General features: G+C 31.5%; 1 protein-coding gene across 6 annotated transcripts; it reads right to left on the reverse strand.

Annotated features, from left to right (window-relative positions):
• Positions 1-503: 503 nt before the first annotated feature.
• On the reverse strand, positions 504-11,524 carry LOC106663921 (secretory carrier-associated membrane protein 1). Of its 6 annotated transcripts, none has more exons than XM_014389165.2 (10): positions 11,259-11,523; positions 7,729-7,830; positions 5,157-5,288; positions 1,893-1,992; positions 1,701-1,832; positions 1,477-1,633; positions 1,300-1,401; positions 1,114-1,240; positions 825-992; positions 504-673 (listed from the first exon to the last, which is right to left on the reverse strand). In XM_014389165.2, the coding sequence occupies exons 1-9, from the start codon at positions 11,313-11,315 to the stop codon at positions 825-827; spliced, it is 1,077 nt and encodes a 358-aa protein (XP_014244651.1). In that variant the 5' UTR covers positions 11,316-11,523; the 3' UTR covers positions 504-673. The 6 variants fall into 6 exon arrangements, with proteins under 6 accessions (XP_014244651.1, XP_024085542.1, XP_014244653.1 ...); XM_024229774.1 differs by having other exon boundaries at positions 832-992; positions 11,259-11,522; XM_014389167.2 differs by having other exon boundaries at positions 1,914-1,992; positions 11,259-11,518.
• Positions 11,525-13,377: the final 1,853 nt, after the last annotated feature.

Genomic DNA, 13,377 nt, shown 5'->3' on the forward strand with positions numbered 1-13,377 from the left:
TTCATGCGATATCATTTGTCAATTTGGTGTTAACAGGACTAACAGTGGCAAAAAACATACCCAAGATATATTATAAATTAGTTTTAAACTAAAAGACCAACTTCATTATTATTAGTTTTTCAGTTAGCAAACTGAAGAGAAAAAAGTGTTGAAACTAGAACATATTTCTACCAATATATTACAATCAGTTATATATTAATTTATGTATCTTTAAATGTAATATATTTAACTCTAATAAAAACTGTTTTAACTTATTGACTAATAAGGGTAATTAAATACTTTAAGCAACAAAAAATTTGGAAAAATAATAATTTTTTTTTAAATATGGCTATCATAAACAATAATAATTATTTTCATATAAAACATAAAAAACAGCCTATTTTTTATATTCAGCCTTTATTTATAAAAACAATACCTTACACATAAATAATGTTTGAAATTTTGATATATTTTTTTTTACCTACACAAAAATTAATTTCTACAATATTGGAATGAAAAGCCAGTTTGCAATCATATTATTTTATATTTCCAATTTCTTCTATATACAATATGTAAAATACACAAGAGTGCAATAAATATATCTTCATGAATGAGGCAACTTTTAAATGAAAATAAGTCATATTTCACCATGACTTTCTTTGCAGGCTTAAAACAAAGTACGACTTCTCAGTTCCTAAAAAACAAACGGGAAAAAAATTTGGATTAGCTATAAAACAATTATGAAGTACAATAGAAGAAAACAAGAAATCATGCAACAAGCAGGTTTAAAAGAAATGGAAAATGTTAGCAAACGTAACAGGCCAAGAGAAAAGACGATAATGTACCTAGTACCTAGGAGGTGCGTTCCTGTCTTGTTGGAACTGTGACTGAACGACTGCAGTCGCAGCAGAGGATGCAGCCCCCCTGACGTGCTCGTTCTTCAAAAACTCAGTTGTGAACTCTGCTTGGGCTTTAGCCATACTGGCGCCCGAACTTCTATAAATCCTGTGAATCTGAAGGGAAAAAAAATCAGAATCATTTTAAACTAACTTGTAAAACTTTAAAATAAATTTAGAAATTTTAAGGTATAATTATGTATTTCTGAGCATTTAAAGAGTAATAAAAATATATTACCTTAGAAATTAGCAAAATGTCCATAATGGCAGCAGCACAAAATCCCAAAGCAATCGATGTGATCAAAAGTCCAACAATTATTCCTGTAGGTGATCTGTCAAATACCTTAATAGCGATAATAATGCCACTAAAAATAAAGATTCATTAAAATGATTGCTGACAGACAAAAGATATATAATAGCTTACCAAAAACCTCCAGAAGGAAGTCCAATCGCTTGAAATACAGTAATAATAAATTGGAAAAAAAATATAAAAAAGTAAACCATGAAGTTAAATGAGCTGTCATCCCTATAATTATAAAACAAATAAATAAAACACTTTTTTATTAACTCATAAATTTATATTCAAGATAATAATAATTACCTGAAAGCTTTGTAACCTGGTCTATACCAACACAGGAATGAAAATGGTGTTAATATTAGAGCGTAAATAATTGACAGTGCAAAAAATCCAAACATTTCATATGTGATCAAAAGGACAAGCGTCCCTATTACATTGGCAACCATCAGAAGTGAATGAACTAAAACAAGAAATGTTTCAATGCTTTTACATTAACCAAAACTTATTAGTGTAAAAAAAACACCAACATATCCACAAATGGTAAAGTTGTCTAACAACGGATTGGAAATTGACATTGATTTCCACATTGATATCTTGGTAAAAGCAAGGCTCCAGTCCACATGAATTCTTAGGCAGGGGTGGCCAGTTATTGAGACGGACTGATAAGAAAAATAAATCAATTAAATATATATATTTTTTTTAATATTAAAACTATTTACTGGTATTTTCACATAAAGTACCATTGTATGTCATATTTCTTAGTTCATCCTCTCTTCTCTGAAGCTTTTCAGCTTTCCTCTCAAGTTCTTCTTGACGTCTCTATACATGAAGAACACATAAAGTTATAAATATAAAAGGAAAAAATACAATTATGAATTTAGGCAGTGTAGGAGAGAAAAAATCTAAAGGGATTCTCTTAAATTCTCTTAAACTGTGCACTTACATTGAGAGCATCCTAAGGTTAGCATGTAAAACAATAATTGTTCTATAGTTAATGCAAATAAAAAAAATTTGAAAAGATATTTTGCTTTTTGGTCTATGAGGTTGCAAACTTAAATAAATGCTACATCTGTATCCATTTTCTTCATATTGTTCTTCTCATTATTATTAGGTCAAAAATTGCTCAGAAAAAAGAAGAATCATTCTAAATTGATACTTATTTATAAGGTATAAGAGTCAGAAATAAAAACTATATGAGCTATTTAAATTAAATTTTCCCCAGTGTAAGTAAAACATTAATAAAAGACTATGGCGTACAAAATACTTGATAAATTTATTAAAAAATAATAAAGGTAGAGTATGTCAATTCAATTTTTGTAAAGGTTGGTTCTTACAGGTTGTACATGTTTGTAACACAAAGTGTTTAATGCTTGAAATCTGGATAATTGTACCCAAAAACTTGTCAGTAAGAAGCAGCTCCTTTACAAAAAGTACCTGCAGTTATTCCTAAAAATGTAAGCCGTTACAGCTAAAAGGTGAATGATATGCAGCCACGATGCAATATTACATAACTTTTTCCCATTGATTTATTAAAATTCATTATTCCTTCTCTTTGCACCTAGATGGCCTTGTAAGTACTCTCAGGTACCTTTCTCTATTCCTTTACCCTAAGGTTGCTATCACACTGGAACTGACTACATATGATTTTTGAATGTCACAGAAATATTACCAACCTAGGGAATGTAATCACCCCTCTCTTACACTGGAACCGACCTAATCATGCATATATGTCCGTTCTGGTTGGACTTTTTTGGCTTTTTTTTGGCAATAAGATTTAGCATCTGATCCCAGGAAGCAGGGATTCTTTGCATTCGACAGACTACCTAAGGCCTCACTTCCAAGATTGATTTTTTGTTGTATTGAAGTTTATTTAGAAATTGTGAGATGCTGTCTGGTGTGATGTAGGTTTCAGAAAAACATTTTCTTTAACGTGCCAACGTTTCGATCTTTATTGAGATCATCTTCAGGGCCTGGGATTTACAAACATTGTTTACATTTAACAATTACATTTTGGATGTAAAAAAGTGAACGCGGTAGCCGAGTGGTTAGCATGAGAGACTCTCATGCCGCGGTCGTGGGTTCGATTCCCACCGTCGCCTCTGGCCCTTTTTTCCCGATAACCCCCAATTTGAACACACAAGAATTCGTACTATGGCTAATATGCAAGAGCATAAGGCCAATAAAAAAAAAGTATTTCTACTCACTCAAAGTGTTTGTCTTCTGTGTAATTGTGCCATTCTTGCGTGTCGTGTCGAGAGTGCCAGTGAGATTTTGCTATTTTGTGTTTATATACGTTGGATTTTGAAGGGGTGGGGAAGGATGTCGGTATAGAAAAGACATTTTTGTATAAGGCGTCGGCTTCTTTGAGGTGAAAAGAGCCGACGAAGGGAAAAAATGTGTTGGTAATGGTTCGGCCAGATTATCCTTTCAGGATTATATAGAAAGGGATAAATAGGAAAAGGAAAGCTAAATTGTTGGGAAATTAGACTATGTGAAAAATATTTGATGTGTGGAATGTAATGTGATGATATAGGTATGTTATCTGTATTGAATTTGATTAATGATATTGGCGTAGCTGCGACTGAGTTTACATGTATCTGTTCTGTAATTGATGCTGTGTTTATCTCTGTTGATATAAACCATTTCTAAGAAATTACGTTTATGTTTGTTTTGTTCTGTGTGTAATACTTTTGGATTTTTGAAGTCGAAATTGTGTTGGTGTTCAAAATGGTGGGTAGTGAGGGCTGTAGGATTTTGCTTAGGTTTTTTGCACTCATAGATATGTTGCTTTACTCTCTTGTCCAGATATTGGGATGTAAGACCGATGTAAGTTGCCGGACAGTTTAAACAGTTGATCTTGTAGATTACGTCAGATTTATTTATTATTGGTGTGGGATCTTTAATTTTGGAAAAAAGTGCTTGAATAGTTTTATAATTTTTGAAAGCTATTTTGAAGTTGTATTGAAGCTTACATAATCTTTTTACAAAACTTATAGAACCCAATATAAATTATTTATATTTCTTACATATTTATTCTTGAAAAAGTGCACATAAAAAAATGTTCAAACCAGTTTGCAGTAAAAAAAAATTATTTTGTATCCGTCCACTTTCTGCAAGAATATGAACAAGACACCACAATAGATGAGGGCATGCATTTTTTTTTTTTTTTTTTTTCAAGCGAATTTGCACTTTTCACAGATCTCTGCTCTTAAAGAATGCTATTCCTTATTTACATTTTTTGGCTGTGATGTTGTTAGCATTTTTTCTTAATAGTAATGCACACAAAAAAGCAGGTAATTCTTTTAATCCAAGAAATTACTTTTAAAATATCTAAAGAAACCTAAAAATAAAAAAATCATTCCAAATGCCTGAAAACCAAAACGAAACAACCAATGGACAAACAACTCTGACAAGCCTGTTCCAATGTTAGAGCTCACATCAGAAGAATAAGTTGTCTGTCATAGTCGGTTCCAGTGTGAGACCAGCCTAATCCTAAAATTTTTATCTCTTCTCAGTCCCCCCTCCCATAAAGTGAATATGCCCCAGTATCAAATTGTTTGCAGTTTTCCTCCTCAATTTAATTTTTGTAGCTTATTTTTTTTCTTATCTCTTAAAGAGTTACAGAATTTCCTGAGTTAAGATAACCATATAATTTCTATTTAAAATAATCCATGTTTATGTGGGCTAAAAGTAGACTTCTAATTCAATTTTACAAATTGAAATAAACAGCTTTTTATTACAACTTAATAAAACAAGGTTCTTACACAGAATTACCCAAAGAGATAAAACAAATTAAAATTATCTTGTTAAAACGTAAATTACTAACCTGGGTGTTAATTGCTTTTACAACAATTAACGGTTATAAAATTTGATAATTTTAATTCACATTGATGTACGAGATATGGGATTCAACAATCAAAATTCAGTTAAACAGCTGATTTTTTTTTTATATATATAAAATCTATGAGAGTGAAGTACTCTACCTGGAATTCTGCGTGTGACATTGTCTGCGCTTGGTTCCTGTTAAAGTTTGACTGAGGCTCTTGGTGAGTCGTGGGCATAACAGCAGGTTGGGACTGCCGTGCATAGTCCGGCGGGTTTGAAGCACCCCTGACCTGTAAATGCAGTAAAAGTGTTTAAAGTATAAAAACACAATTCTAGCTATAACTCAGATAGGAAGGTGTTATTTTAAAAATGCATATACAAAATATTGGGGAGACAGGAAAGTAATGTCTTTTATAATTGAATTCAAACAGATTACCAGCATTTATAATGTTGTGGGATTAATTCGGTTATAAAAAAATAAAATAATAAGTCTGTACCAATTAAACATGAAAGGTTCTTATATTAATAACAAATTAATGAATCAAATATATCTTATAAATGGTTACAACTAATTTAGTAAGGAAAAGGGAATATTTTCTTATGATAGAAAGTAATTAAGTGTAAAGTTATTTTTTTGGTTTCCTTTTTACTGGACAAGTTGTATAGTATGGTGTAATGAACCTTTATGAATGAACACCACTCCACAAGAATTCTTCACTAGCAGTATTTTGTGTTGATAACGTCACACATTTTTATTTTTATTTTTTATCTTCTTTCTAAAGTTGCAAGCGACTGAGTAACTCCAAATCCAGCGTGGCTGCTCTGCCTTAGGCCTGCCGCCGTCCTCTCGTCTGCCTCCTCAATCGTTGGAACTCTGTCTTATTGATTGTTTATGTCGCTTTGGCGGCCTTTATGAAATGGCTTGTCATAAATTTTTTAACCAGTTTTTATTTTTAATCAATGATGTAATCACCCTCGTTATCACCTACCTTTTTTCAATGTCAGATCGATAAAAATAAATTTTGAGCAAAATATCTAGAGATGGCATTTTGGACATCATCCAAATTTTCAAATTTTTTTCCACTTAGAAAATGTTGTAGTGAAGGAATAAATGGAAATCAGACGGTGCAATATCAGGAGAGTATGGAGGGTGAGGAAATACCTCCTACCGTAATTCATTAATTTTTCCAGAGTTCGTCTTATCCAGTGTGGTCTTGCATTATCTTGTTGTAGAATAATGCCTTTTCTGTTAACAATCGCTGGGCACTTTTCAATAACAATCAATTTACTCAATTTAATTGTTCACAGTAAAGGTTCACGGTTTGTCCTGGTTTCACCACTTCAAAATGAAAGACTCTGCGAATATTCCACCAAACACACAAAAGCGCCTTTTTGGATGAAACCTGGCTTAGCTGTACGCGTGGCGATTTCATTCATAAAGAGCCACTGCCTTTTGCATTTTAGATTATCATAGAGAACCCATTTTTCATCTCAAGTAATCAAGTGATCAAAAAACACTTCTGTATTGTAACACTGAAGCAATAAGTTGCAATGTGGTATTTTCTTCAGATTAAACAAGACTCAAACACCTGCTCTGCTTACTTTACCAATTTCCTGTAAATGTTCTCGGATGGTCGATCAAGGTGGATTAAGAGTGTTTGACAGTTCCTCAATTGCTGACACGGATTTCCTTCCACTTCTGCCCTTAACGTGTCATTTTCTAAAGTTGTTGGTCTTCCTGATAAATACGAGTCAAAAAGATCAAAATTTCCAGGTTTGAACTTAAAAACTACCTTTGGCATTTACCAACATCTAAAGCAGTTGGATAAAGATCGCGAATGTTTTTGGTAGCAACCCTAGTGAAACTCAAAAAACATACAGCGATATGTAATTACTATATATCTCTTCGGGTATTTGGCTGGCTGTATCACCATAAATTGAAAAAAAAAATTGAGATAAATAACTTTCTAACTTTAAAATGTCTTTGCGCAACTTTGAAGTACACAATAACTATTAAATGACAAATGAATAATGACATGGTAAGAAACGACATAACTTTCCAGTCCCCCAGTATAATTTATAAAATTGTTTGCATGCAAATTTTTTGTTGCAATTGTATTATACATTAATAATAGTATTTTGTTAATAGATGAAATTTATATTAGCCTATTTTTTAAGCGGACAAACAGTAATTGATTGTTTTGCATAAGAACAAAATATAATAATTCTTGTAACATGCTTTTATTAATTTCTAAACAGATCCTTTCCAAAAATTTAAATTCCAGCATTTATAGAAAACCTTTATTTGTTTATTTTATTTATTATTGCTACACTGGGCTTTGACATCCAGATGAATTATTAAATATCATTCCAAAACTGATGTGAACTTTAGTTATAACTATAGTTAAAACCTTAACTATAGTTGATTAAGGTTTTAATATTTAAAACATTAGCCAAAAGAGATATTTCTGTCAAGGAATGGATACAATACTAACATTGTTTCTGCTTTTCTCTTACATGTTCACTAAGATAAGGAAAATGATAAGATATTCAAATCAGGTGGAAGTTAAATTTTCAGTCTATTCCATTGTGAACACACAAAACTTTACAACTTCACAAATGAAATAATAATACTGACCCACTAGGAACCAACAAAAACAGCAGGCTAACTACACATAACTATAAACTACAATTTAAAAAAAAATATATTGTGCATTTAATCCAACGTACATTAGTCGTAACTTGTGAAGGTTGGTCAGCGAAGGGATTAAACTCTTCAAGACCACGTTGAACATTACTCGAATGATTTGTCACCTGCTGGACAGATGGATCCTGTAAATATTTATCGAATGAGTGAAATTTGAAAGGAAAATACCAATCGTTAATTCGCATTTTTAATGAAATCATTAGTTAATGAGTCCCAGCACTTTATGAGTTTATTAAAATGCATATATTGATCATTCTATTCTTGCTGGTTAGTATTTCAAAGGTCAGGTTCGGCATGACCACATCACAAATATTACAATAAAACTTAAAATTGAATACTTCATATTTATTGTTCCCCTCTCCTGCAAGAGTTACTTAAAACTTAAAATTTTAACAACTTATCCCATTATCATTCCTTGACCGTCTTCATAGTTTGTGCCACAAATAAGATTGGTTGTTTCAATATTATAGTACTTAAATAAAAGTTATCTTTTATATGATACAATTATCAGAAAATGTTAATCACAATTATTAGACTTATATAAGGGTCGGGCCATTACTCCAAATTACGAACGACTGAATTTTTGAAAATAAATCACACTAAATTTTGGTTTTATTATTCAAAAGCAAACAAAAAATAGAAACCACCTAAAGTTTTAATCCTGTATTTTAGTTTTATGGCTTATTCAGGCGCAACGAAACTGTATTCATGGTCTTTTGCACAAAATTTTTATGTTCTTTAATAATTTTAATGGATAAGAGAAAGAAAATGTACTGGGCAAGAAATGAGTGTAATGAAATACATTGAGACTGAACATAGGTCATGAAATAATTATGAAAAAGTCAACAAGAACATTTGCACGGGATTTCTCTAACAAAAGGTGTAGAAAAATAATAGCCAGTGATGAAACAACATTTATAGATGACCAGATAATGGAAAAAGAAGCGTGGTTACAGTAAGTTTTATTTTTCAAAGACAAACAGCAAAATTTGTAAAAAAAAATCATTTTGACTTAAATAAGCGGCTTTTGCCATGGCCAGTTTGTTCCCAAGCAATCATAAAACAAGTTGAGGACAGTTAAGGACAACAGTACAACAAATAGCAAAATTTACATCAAGTTCATGACCTTAAAACAGGCATTCTTGGGAAAAATGTAATCAAAAATATAAAAACATACATTTTTAAATACAATTCAATGTTAGTCAGGCTGACGTATAATTGCGTTTCAGTTAGTTTTAGTTCTTTAATGTTGCATGCAAACTGAACATTAGTTTGGCCATTTCCTTTCACTGTGGTCTGCCTAATCTAGCTGCTTTGGTCTGATCCCAACTGATGATGGCAGAATGTCAAAAACCATTTTACAAATCAAAACAGCGAGGATAGACCAAACAGGACGAAAGATTCAACTACAGGTTTATCACCCGTTAGATTTTCAAAAGGAATCATGCAAAATAATGTACTTTATCATCCTGGTTTGCCTATCATTGCTGATTTTGTCCATCTGATCCATTGTCAGGAATTACCTAATTCTAACATATCTCAACAAGACAAGAAATAAATATGGAGGATTATAATTTTCTTGGGGAGAATCCACCTCCTTATGTTTCATATCATTGTGTAAATACTGTCGTATACAAATGTACATGCTATTTAAGTAATTAAATATTTATTTTATAGATATTTTGCAACATTTTACACATAAAGAAAAAACTGTTCATTGGGGGCCAAAGGCTGCAGCCTGTTTCTTTATAACTCTCAGTTACCAACAAATAGCGATAATTTGAAGTTTACTATTTACAATTTAGTTTATATTTCATTTTATAAAGTACAAAATAAGACTTTTGCTTGTATACATTGAATAGAAATAGTGAATTGATTAACATTCATATTTTTACCATTTATTGATTATTGAATACTAATGAATACTAAGCCAAAAAAAATGTTCTATTTATATTTATACATAGAACATTATTATAATCTCATTCAATAAAAGTTCTAATGTTATATTTTATCAATGGAATCTGTCACTAGACAAAACTATTTACTATTTTCATAGAAATAGGGCTCTTGTGTACTGTACTTTGGTTAATTTTGTATAAAGACAAGGTAATAAGCAAAATAAGCAAAGCAGAATGATCAAGTATATTTTTTGGAAAATTCCTTTTGAAAATATGCTGAGAGGGTTAACCTGAAGCTTGGTAATTTCCAATCACTACCTTGTTTGGTCTGCCAGACCCACTACTGGTGATGGCAAAATGCAGAATACCATTTGACAAATCAAACCAGTAACGAGAGGCAGCCTAGGGTGATCAAAAACGACCAAATTACAAGTTCATCACTTTGCAGATTTTCAAAAGGAATTCTTCAAGATAATATAAAATAATTTTACAATAATTCAACAAATAAATTGGGAACTTTTCTTTGAAAGAATATTAAAATTCTGTGATGCAAAGAAATCCAAATTACACATTCTACGCCAATGTGTATATCATTTGAAGTAATCCAGCATGATTTTGGAGGAATGTAATAAGATATTTATGATTTACGTTTGGATAAGAAATCAATTTTTTTGGTGGTTTAAAAGGAAAAAATCGCTATAAGGATTTCGGTAGCCAAATGGTTAGCATGATAGACTCTCAGCTCTAGAACCCACGGTCATGGGTTCGATTCCCACCGTTGCCCCTGGCCCTTTTTTTTCACCTAACCTTTTCCCCAAAAAAAGAATACACGTCTCGTATGAGTTATAATGTTCCTGTGCACTAAAAAAATCTCCATGGGAGCCGAAGGCTGCAGCCTGTTTCTTCTTCATCAGTGGCCAACTAACAGACATATTTCGAGGTTTACTTTTTTTGGCTTCTATTCCATTAGATTAATTCTGCAATGTCGAGCTAAAACTGGATAAGTAACGAAACACAACTTTTCAGGATTGTGATATTCAAGTTTGTACCTTCGGTACAAGTAGAATTATCTGAATGTTTTGAGTTGTCTAAAATGGCAAAACGCATTTAAAAAGAAGTGCAAACAACGGTTGTGTTAATGAAAGGCGTGCAATACCGTGTTGTTAGTTGTTCGGACATCTTGGCTGAACCGCAGGCATGCGGAGGCCACTCTATGACGCCTCCCTATGGGCAAAGCGCTACCATCGACTTATAATTATATAGTCAGGTCTAAAACTAGAATATGCAGTTATCTCATTTAGGAAAATTTTTACCCGACATGAGAAGAAAATATTTGTTATTGGGCTCCACCCAAACCTGTGTTAGCAAGATAAAATTCTAAGTAAAGCAGAGAATATAATATAAACTAGGGCATAAAACATCAGAAAATTAATTTTTTCAAGATAAGTAATTTTTTGATTTTTGAGAATGGTAGCTTAAATCAGTATATAAACTGAGTATTATAGTTTACATAGTGAGTTTTTTTTACTTCTAATAATTTGCAATACACAGACAAGTATGAAAGAGCATTTTTTTTTTTTTTTTAACATTTCACACATGAGATAATTTTATTGAAAGTAAAAGTTCGAACAAGGCTGAAATTAGATTGTACTCACCGCAAATGGATCATCTACTGTCGGCGGGCCGAAGGGGTTCTCGTCGAAATCCGACATTATTCTGTATTGGTGATGACTGCTAACTCAATAGAGCTCGTCCGAGATGGTCATGAGAGCAGGAAAGCAGCCAGTTCGACCTATCTTGGGCCAGAAAACATCCATCCAAGAAAGACTGATCCAGATCTGGAGTGACGCAACTGTCTGGAGTGGATATCGCTGTTACTGACGGGACTTGGTTACATCTAGCGTCACCAAAAGGGAGTGGGTGTCACAAATTGGTGGCCCGTTTTAATTTTTTTTTTTCTACCTTAAAATTTCCCATTTCCAAACTTAAACTTAATTTTTATTATTGCCTTAATTTGTACTTTAATATTATTAACTTACACCTATAGTAAAAAGTGTCTTTTTATTTTCAAATTATATTTTTTTCCATTCATTTTAGTCCTTAAATCTCAAAATGTATGTATATGCATATATTTCCATATTTAAATTTATAATATTTCCAGTTAAAATTTTTACTGAATATAATACAACTAATTATGAACAAAATACTCTTAATATTACTTTCTTAATCAGCATATTTTTATGAAATTCTAATATTTATTTATTTATTTACAGATCGAAATCCACTATAAAAAAAGACATTTTACAATAACAAAAAATATAAATGATATATGNTAAAAGAGCATCATGGAGAGTATAGAGATAAATAAAAGATTGTTTCTTATGAGAGAATGTAATTGTGTAGTATTTGGAAATATTAAGAGCAAGTTTGTTATTAGAGCACCAGGTTAGCACATTATTTATTATTTATATGATCCTTTTAAATATTACTTAGAGATCATGAGATGCGGTCTGGTATGATGTGGGTGTCACAATATCAACACGACACACAACAATGACACATCTACACAGAAAGGCTAGGAACGTTGAAGGCTTTGGATATGATTGGTGGGTTTGGATAAGAACTGTAGAAAAGAAAGTTGATAGGTCTTGAGGAAATTTATTTCATTTAATTTTAAATATATACATCAAAAATCTAGAATAGTAAGATTGCTGAAGACAATAAAATAGGAAGAAATATGATCCTTTGGTTTAAGGTCATAGCAGTATCTAATAAAGGAATGTAAACAATTTGAAAGCGATAGATAAGTGAATGATGAAAGAAAGTAAAAAAATAGCCTTGATTGAGAGAATGAAGATCATGATTGAGCAGAGAATAGCTTCAGAGATGATACTTATAGGACACTGAAAGTAAAGCTGAGTATCATCAGTATGGAAAAGAATATAGTTTCAAGAATAGAGCCTTGAGGTGCACCAGCTGAAAGTAAAGACAGGGGTGAGAGAATTTGAAGCTTTAACTCTCTGAGTTCTGTCAGACAAATAGGAGGAGGTAAGATTAGAAGTGTAGGAAAAAAACTGAAAAAATGCTTCAATTTCCAAATAAGCAAATTATAATTTACAGAGCCAAATGCATTGGAAAAATCAAGTAGAAAAGTAATAAATTGTACAATTACCATCCCTATTAGTAGGGTCTGTCACTGGTCAAAACAATTTTGTATGAAATTTGAGCTCTTGTATATCCTACTTTAAGTAATTTTACATAAGGCTTCATTGTTTCTTGCATCACGAAAAAAGTTGGTGCCATCAATTTGTCATACCTTCCAAGGCACTTTTTATTTAATTTAACACTTTCACCAAACTCAATTATTTTCCTGCGATTACTTAACAATTATTATAACCTATTATATTCACAATTTATTAATCAGCATTCATCATTTATCAATTATTAAGAAACTCAAAAAAATTAAATGTATATATGTAAAGTTTAGGACCCACCAGCTAAGGTCATCACCAGTGTTTGCATATTTTTGCTTCTTCTTATGTTTCTTGCATCTTTTTTTAAAAATCTGTATCCATTTGAGCATCTCAAACTGGTTACTGACTCTGCTTTTGTATGTATATTAAATATACTAAAATGATAATTAAATTTACTTCACTTCAAAATTCATTTTAAAAAAAACTTTATTTAACAATACAAGTTTAGCCTGATCTGCCTTCACTAATAGATAGGCAAGGAATGAATTTTTAAGAGTAAAAATACAAATCATTCAGTTTT

Source organism: Cimex lectularius, unplaced genomic scaffold, assembly GCF_000648675.2.
Source record: "Cimex lectularius strain Harlan isolate CLEC.00 unplaced genomic scaffold, Clec_2.1 scaffold41, whole genome shotgun sequence".
NCBI classification, from domain to species: domain Eukaryota; kingdom Metazoa; phylum Arthropoda; class Insecta; order Hemiptera; family Cimicidae; genus Cimex; species Cimex lectularius.